At 50.1% G+C, this 8,652-nt stretch overlaps 1 protein-coding gene across 1 annotated transcript; it reads left to right on the top strand.

Moving 5' to 3' along the window:
- Window positions 1–1,559: 1,559 nt before the first annotated feature.
- On the top strand, window positions 1,560–4,034 carry LOC103189897 (vertnin). The gene is made up of 2 exons (XM_042346180.1): window positions 1,560–1,579; window positions 2,069–4,034. The coding sequence occupies exons 1-2, from the start codon at window positions 1,560–1,562 to the stop codon at window positions 4,032–4,034; spliced, it is 1,986 nt and encodes a 661-aa protein (XP_042202114.1).
- The last annotated feature ends 4,618 nt before the right edge of the window (window positions 4,035–8,652 follow it).

The raw sequence follows: 8,652 nt of genomic DNA, 5'->3' as shown, positions 1-8,652 counted from the left end.
ACTGAAACCAGTCTTTAAAAATTGTTCATTTCTTAAAATTCTGTCCGCCCCCCCCCCCCCCCCCCCCACAGTCCTGGTGCTTTTATATTCTCAATCTTGCATCCCCCCCCTTACTCTAGACTGTTAATTTATAGAAATCAATTGACTGAGTGATTAATAAACTTTACAGCGTCTTTTGTATCAGGAGGATGTCTTGTAGCGCTTCACTGTATTTCCTGTAAAGTTTTGTGACTGTGGGCTACCACAGGCACAAATTTACTGAACCTAATTCCAGGGTAACTCCCACAGCATCAGGATAGCGATTGAGAGGATTCTGCCAGCAGCTCCCAGCCTGTGTTGATGGGGAAACGATGGCCAAATTCTAAGTCATCGGGTCACTGCCAATATCACTTCCTGTTTGCTACACGTGGGTTATTAGACTTGTATTTGTCTGGTCAGGTATGGCATAGCCTGGATATAAGGGGAACGTTTCCTGTGCTTGATCCCTAGTAAGGTCTGTGCATGTGCAGCAATGGAATATTGTGACACTCTATCAATGCAGGGTGTTATTGTTGACTTGAAGAGTGCACTTTTGGTGTGTCAATCACTGGATTACCTGTTTAATTCTATTTTTGTTGTTGATATTAAGATTAATCTTTGCATTTGGTACCATAATAATAGACAAGTATAACTCTTACATTTGACACGGTGACTTACCATGTCATTGAGACATCTCAAAGCGCTTCCGAGAATCTACTGTAAAGTGAATTGACTGTATATCTTGTGGGTGAAATGTGGTAGTCAATTACACACAGCAGCGTCCCACAAACAGTTGTGGATTGAGTGACCAAATTATTATATATTTTTTTGAACTCCTGGATTATTACAACTGGGTTCCTACTCACTGCTGGGTAAACAGAGGTGTGTGGAGTAAGGAAACTTACCTAAGGTTTCGTCCTGCCTGGAAATTGAACCCAGGTCCTCTCGCCTGTGAAGCGAGCGCACTAACCACTATATGATAGGACTCCACAAATGTTGCCTATGTTGGCAAAACAAAAGTGACAGCACTTTACATGTAATCCCCCACAAAATATGCAGTTAATTCACTTTACAGTATATTCCGTGAAGCGCTTTGAGACGTCTCGAAGATGTGATAAGGCGCTATATCAAATGCAAGGATAATTATTACTAATTGCTATTAAGTGAAGTCGCTGTGTATTTTTACGCAAACACTGCAAACAATTTGTGGCAAGGTCTCACAAACAGGCATTGAAGCGAACGACCAATTTATCTGGAGGATTGTTGGCCGAGACTCCCTTCTCTGCTCTAATAGTGCCAATAATGAATGTCCACCTGAACAGGCAGATGAGATGTTTCCCAGAAGGATATCGCCTCTGAAAATGAAGTGCGTTTGTAACAATATCAAGGAACAGGAAACTGGGTTTGAGGGAAGGAGATAACTGGCACCAGCAGAGGCTTAATTGGCCCCCTGTGCTGTGCTAACTACAATGACCTGGTAGTTTTAATGAAAGCCACTCTTGCATTCCATTAATGGGAAGCTTTCTGTTTATTGGAACACAATGCTTTCTGGTGGACATATGTAGGACTTCATGTGCTGTTACTGTAATTTGATTGATCATAATCCTTGTTGTAGGATTATTTTATTTTGAATGATGCTGCATTATTAAATTTTATATTTACTTGTAGCAAAACGTTAAATGTTCTTACGGAGTTTATAAAGAATGTACAGCACATAAACAGACACTCGGCCCAACCACACAAGTCTTTACTCCCTCCCACACTCTCTATTCCCCTCTCCCTTCATGTCAAGTTCTAGCTACCTGTTGAATGTATCTACACTTTCTGATTCAACCATCACTTCAGGTAATGAGTTCCACATTCTCGTTACTCTTGTGTGAAGTAGTTCCTCCTAAATTTTCTTTTAATTCCCCATGTCGTATCTTACACTCCTGTCTCCTGGTTACCCTACCCTGTGCAAAGGGTGTTTGTTATATAAATGCTAGTTGTTGTTGAGATTCCGTGTCAATATCCAAACAGGAATTGCATTGACTCTGTCTATCTCCCTTAGGGATGCCGGAAGGGCGGAGCTGGTGGATGCTCTGCGCTGTAAGCTGCAGGAGGCCACTGAATGGCCAGACCCTGACTATCTCCGAGCCGTCACCTCCGACGTCGGCAAGTTATTATCTAGCTTCTCTGTCCCTTCGGCCTGTGAGAGGAACAGGAATGTCTCGATGGGAACGGAGGTGGATCTGGAGGCCAAAGCCTTGTATCCTGAGGATGCCCCAATGGACATGGTCCCTCTGAGCTGTCAGGGTCAGGGGAACCACCTATTTGAAGCGGCCAGCGTGTCGCTGTTGGGTGACAGCAGCCTGAGCGCGGAGCTGCAGGTCAGGACCATGGTGGAGATGCTGCTCCACAAACAGTATTACCTCAAGGGGATGATCGACTCCAAGATCATGCTGCAGGCGGCCAGATTCTCTCTCTGCACTGAGGAGTCTGCGGCTCGAATGGACCAGCTGCCTATGGCCATCCTGGAGGCCATCTTTGACGCCGATGTCAAGGCTACCTGCTTCCCTGGCACCTTCTCCAACATGTGGCACATCTATGCTCTGGCCTCAGTTCTGCAGAGAGATGTGTACTCCATCTACCCCATGAGCAACATGAAGATCAGACCCTATTTCAATCGTATTATCCGGCCCCGGGCCAGGGCGGGGTCTGCCTGTCAGTCCCAGACTCTACATGTTATGTGGGCAGGGGAGAGCCTCTCCCGCTCGGTCTTCAGGCCTCAGTACTTTGCCCCCGTTGTACCCGTCAGCACCCTGCACTGCCCCAGCTCAGGGGAGGCTTTGCCTCGCAACACCTTGGAGCTCCTGAACATGGACCCTGACATCTCCTACTCTATGCTACGGGAGAAATACAGCATCACCAAAAGCACCTTCTACAGGTGGAAGAGACAATCCTGGGAGCACAGGCAGAAAGCAGCCACCAGGTACGAGGCCAAGCAATATCTCCAGCAATGTTTCTCAGCTGGTAGCTTCCTGCCCCTCCAGCAATTCCGAACCCGCTTCCCCGAGGTCTCCCGCTCCACCTATTACACCTGGAAACACGAGATGCTCCTGGGGGCGGGTGTGAGAGTCCCAGGGCTGGACGCTGGGATTCCGGGGGCAAACGAGAACCAGTCACCTCTCTCGGGGGGCTCGGAGAACACAGAGAGCTCCAAACTCCACCCCAGGCCCGGCTTCCCAAGGCCCTTTAACAGCCAAAGGTCACCATCCATGCAGCTGGTTAAAAGCTTCCTGAGGAACTGTGTATCCCTGAACATGTGTCCTCCCTACAAGAGCTTCAGGAAGACTTACCCCTGGATCTCCAGGTCCACGTATTACAACTGGCGACGAGAGGCCATGACCCGGGTAGCTCTGGGACCCAAGGACAGTGCCACGGGGCAGATTGGAAACACTTTGGTGGGACTTGGTGATCTTCAATTGCCCTCTCTGTACAAGAGCAGGGCAGGAAGTGACCTTCGAAGCCCTTTCCTCCCCCTCTGTGGCAGCAAGAGTAATCCCTCCCCCTTGCAGAGGACGGAGCGGGAAGAAGCCAAGAGAAGGGTCCAAAAATGGCGAATGCCTCACTCCGTGTTCCGTGTCCGGTACCGGACCATCTCCAGCTCCACCTATTTCCTGTGGAGGAGGGCAGCCGGCCACCAGGGGGCGGGGCTGAGACAGCAGCGACGAGAGGGGGCGGGGCTGAGGGCCTGTGGTGAGACGGGGGTATCATTGGACAGGCGTCAGCATCTCGTTGCTGCCTCCACCTGCCTCCGATCTGGAATGTTCTCTCTGCTCCCAGCTCCTGCCAAGACCTTCAATGTGACATCTTTGTCCAAGGCTGAAGCCAAACTGTTTCTGCAGCAACGATTCGAGTCAAACACTTTCCCGACTTTCAAGGAATTCAGCGGTTTCTACCCTCTGACCCCCCGCTCTACCTACTACATGTGGAAACGGGCCCTGATCAATGGCATGGTGCTGACGGACTATTAAAGGGGCCCCTCCACCCCTTGACATAAATTTTGGTCCCCATTCGATAAGAGGGAGTTGTGACTACATTGATGAGCGCTCTCTAACCTGAGCATTTAAGATCCTGAAAAAACAATTGGACCCATAATAAGTCTCTCTGTTGTTAATTCCTTTGTATTTCCTTTCCACCCATGAGTGGCTTATGTGAAGTTACTGTGCGACAGGCCAGCTGAGGCCATTTCATTGGGGGATCTTCTTCTAAATAAATAAGCATAATTTGGTCACTCAGTCCAAAGTTGTTGGTGGGACACTGCTGTGCGCAATTGGCTGCTGTGTTTTGTCCACAACATATGGTCACTACTCTTTACAGTGAATTCTGTAAAGCGCTTTGAGACATCTCAATGTCGTGTGTTTGCTATATCCAATACAAGGATTATTATTATGAATGAGGCCAGAGAAGAGACATTGAGTCTGGGTCAGGTGCATGTCCTTGAGTGAAAGTGCTTGTGTTCCCCACCCACCCAGCTTGTGTGTGGGTATGTGTTTACCCTGGGGTATGGCTGTGGGGTTGTGTGTGCACCCTGCGGGGTGTGTGGGTGTGTGTGCTGTGGGTGGTGTGTGTGCGTGAGCGTGCCCTGGGTGGTGTGTGTGTACGCGCTTGCCCTGGGTGGTGTGTGTGTACGCGCGCCCTGGGGTGGTGTGTGTGTACGCGCGCCCTGGGGTGGTGTGTGTGCGCGCCCCCTGGGGTGGTGTGTGCGCGCGCGCCCTGGGGTGGTGTGTGTGCGCGCGCCCTGGGGTGGTGTGTGCGCGCGCGCCCTGGGGTGGTGTGTGTGCGCGCGCCCTGGGGTGGTGTGTGTGCGCGCGCTCTGGGTGGTGTGTGTGCGCGCGCCCTGGGTGGTGTGTGTGTGTGTGTGCGCGCCCTGGGTGGTGTGCACATGCACGGGCGCGCTCTGGGTGGTGTGTGTGTGCGCGTGTGCCCTGGGTGGTGTGCACGTGCACGCCCTGGGTGGTGTGCACGTGCACGCCCTGGGTGGTGTGTGTGAGTGCGCGTGCCCTGGGTGGTGTGTGTGAGTGCGCGCGCCCTGGGTGGTGTGTGTGTGTGCGCGCGCCCTGGGTGGTGTGTCTGCGCGCGCCCTGGGTGGTGTGTCTGCGCGCGCCCTGGCTGGTGTGTCTGCGTGCGTGCGTGCACTGGGTGGTGTGTGTGTGCGCGTGCGTGCCCTGGGTGGTGTGTGTACTCACGTGCCCTGGTTGGTGTGCGCGCGCCCTATGTGGTGAGTGTGCACCCGCGCGTGCCCTGTGGTGTGTGTGTGCGTGCGCGCACGTGTGCCCTGGGTGGTGTGTGTACGCGCACGTGTGCCTTGGGTGTTGTGTGTGTGCGCACGCGCGCGCCCTGGGTGGTGTGTGCGCGCGAGCCCTGGGGTGGGCTGTATGCGCGCGAGCCCTGGGGTGGGCTGTGTTATTGTGGGCATATACCATGGGGATGCGTGCACGTGCGCAGCCTGGTGGGCTGTGTTATTTATCATGTCCCGTGACTGACTGCTGATTCGCTTGCTCGCTCATTTTAATAATAGTTATTATTATACAGGTTTTGTAAAGTGACTGTTTGTTGCTTATCGGCCACTTTGAAATTAATCCATCAGTGATTTGTTTGGGAAACTCGTGCCTGGAAAGACACTGGCAGCTCAGTGACTGGCTCAGTCTCAGACTGAACCAACTGTTCCCAATTTTGATCCTTCCAGAAAGGAAAGGAAGCAATTAAGGATGTAAAAAAGGTTAGAAACCGTGGGCCATTCTCACCAGATTCTCCGTGTTTGTATTTTCGCTCACAAAAAAATCTCAGCCAATCCACCTCCCAGTAAATCCTGTGGGCGCTTTGAGACACATTTCCTATGTGATAAGGTGCGGAATCAAATATAAGCATTATTATTGTACCACATTTCCTTGTGTTGCTAAGTTGTACTCGCATACATCGTTCGCTTGGCTGACTTGGACCTTCTGTGCCTCGTGGCTCTCTGCCCCACCCTTGGCGGCCATGCCTTCAGCTACGATACCCCAAACCTGCGGACCTCCCTGCCTTAACCACTCCGCCTCGCCCCTCTTTACCCATTTTCAGATCACACCTGAAGACTTTCCTCTTCGACCTTTCATATAGTCATGTCCCTACTCTCTCACTGAGAAGATTCCAGAACATCTCCTCGTCATCCTCAGCGCTGGATCGCTTCCCTTTACTGCAAAATTCATTCTCTTTTTCCTTCAAGTTACTGTAAGGTGCAATTACAAGCTGTTTTGCTTGCATCAAGGAACAGGCAAATTACTATGTGCAGCGACTCATCGACTTGAGCGATGAGCCATTGGGTGAGATTGTGTGGGTGGAGAATCCCCCACCCCCCACGGCAGCAAAAGGAACTCCAGTTATACTGAAAGGTATAAGCCAATGATTTGTGTCCGTCCACCTCTGCTCAGTAGAGTTCACTTCTCGACACCTCTTCAAGACCCTCCTAAAAAAAACTTTCTTTGATTCAGCTTTTTAGCAACACTTCATCACCTCCCTCCCTCCTCTCGTCCAATCACTGCCCAGCGCAAGAGGCTGATCTGACCACCAGATGGCAGTATTCAGACATCTCTAAATCTCATCTCACTGTGGAGAGGCTCAGTGACTGAAATCTGGGTCACATTCACAACTGGTGCAGAATAGATGGTCTGGGGAGAGGATTGTGTGCGCGGGTGGGAGTGTGCGAGAGGATTATGGGTGTGTAGGTGTGTACGCATTCCGGTGCTTGGTATATTCTGGCAAGTTACAAATTTAATTTGTGTTATTGAAATACACTTCACAGTATATTCAATAGAGTCCTGTAGCTTAGTGGTTAGAGCTTTCAATCAAGCAAGAGTTCTGGTTTTGATTCTGGCCAGGGTGAAATGTTGGCCAAGTTTCCTGACCCCACACGCCTTTGTTTACCAAGCAGTAAGTACGAACCTGGTCGCTAGTCGATTGGCAGATTGCTTTTCCTGGGGTAATAATTTCCTCACCCAAAGCACCTCCCTATCTATCCAGCTTGGTTAGCCTCCACTCCACCATCCACTACTTCTGCTCAGCTGGCTCTGGCCTCCTCTTTGTCCCTTGTGCCCTCCACCAGCGTTGGCCATGCCTTCAGCCACTAAGCCCCTAAACTCTAGAACTCTCCCTCAACCCCTCTGCCTTGCCCCCTCCCTCTCCACTTTCAAATCCTGGCTAAAGACCTTCCTTTTGATTGTGCTTATGGTTACCTCCCCCCTCACTTCCTCTGGCTCCGGGTCAGACTTCGGACCCCACCCAGCATGAAGAGCATTATATAAATGCAAGATGTTATTCTTAATCGATTGATGGATCGCTTGTCGTTCATTCCAAGACTGTTTGTGGGGCACTGCTGTGCGCAATTGACTGCTGTGTTTTTGCCCACAAAATATAGTCAATTCACTTCACAGTATATTCTGTGAAGCACTTTGCAACATCTCGACGACATCATCAGGCACTATATCAAATGCAAGGATTATTTTATCAAATACAAGTATATAAAGCGCTTTAAAACATTTCAGTGTGATAATGTGCTATGAAAATACAAGGTCTCTTCTACCTTTGCTGTAAGGTGTAAGGGATAAGTTTTATCCTCTGTCGCTCATTATTAGAAATAATTGGCTAAACTTTGGGCGAGGACAGAAGTTGTTATTGTGGAGTGGCCGAGCAGCCCAGCTGTCGCTCTAATCATCTGAGTGTTTGGGATTTGATTTTTGTTAGATTCTTTCCTGGCGTTGATGGGAGCCGGATGGTGGTGGCATTTCCAGCTCTCCTGGGTTTACGATCGGACCTGGAGCTCTTAACTCTTGTGGAGTCCTGTAGCTCAGTGTGGGGTCTCTCGCTTCCGAGGCGAGCGCTCTAACCAATACACTACAGGACTCCACATTGAGCTACAGAACCCACATAGATGAGAAGCTGCTCAATCACAGCTGTAGGAAGAGAAGATTCAGTTCTAACACAGTATAAGACAATGGCCTCTGGGTGGTTTGACTAATATTGCGAGAGACTGTTAGAATAATGCAATTACATCTTGATTGCTGTGCTCAACGTGGGGAACAAAGCTATTGGATTTGATTTGCTCTTATTAAATTCCTTCCTGTGTGAAGATGTATGTTGTGGAGTGGCTCCCCCTGTGATTGGCTGCCGAGCTTCCCCCTGTGATTGGCTACCGGGCTTCCCCCTGTGATTGGCTGCCGGGCTTCCCCCTGTGATTGGCTGCTGAGCTTCCCCCTGTGATTGGCTGCCGAGCTTCCCCCTGTGATTGGCTCCTGTACAAACGCACCATGTGCTGTTTGAGCCTAACTGCTCCTTACAGCCTGAGGCCATCACCGCCCTGGGCTTAGGACAACCTGTTGCTGGAGTAATATAATAATAATAATCCTTGCATTTGATATAGCGCTCTTCACGTCGGGAGGACGTCCCAAAGCGCTTCACAGAACACACTGTAAAGTGAATTGACTGTATATTTGTGGCGAACGCGGCAGCCAATTGCGCACAGCAATGTCCCACAAACAGTCGTAGATTGAAAATGACCAATTTATTATTGTTTTTGGTTTTGGAGGATTATTATTAGGCTCTGTGTGGAGTAAG

Source organism: Callorhinchus milii, unplaced genomic scaffold, assembly GCF_018977255.1.
Source record: "Callorhinchus milii isolate IMCB2004 unplaced genomic scaffold, IMCB_Cmil_1.0 Scaffold380, whole genome shotgun sequence".
In the NCBI taxonomy this organism is placed as follows: Eukaryota; Metazoa; Chordata; class Chondrichthyes; order Chimaeriformes; family Callorhinchidae; genus Callorhinchus; species Callorhinchus milii.
Note: the sequence above shows the minus strand (reverse complement) of the source record. Positions and strands in the feature narration are given on the sequence as shown.

What these genes read in the sequence shown, in the direction of transcription:
- LOC103189897 (XM_042346180.1), top strand. Translation starts at nt 1,560, where the DNA reads ATGCTTTCTGGTGGACATAT. An exon ending in ATGCTTTCTGGTGGACATAT is followed by an intron (nt 1,580 to 2,068) that starts GTAGGACTTCAT and finishes TATCTCCCTTAG; the next exon opens with GGATGCCGGAAGGGCGGAGC.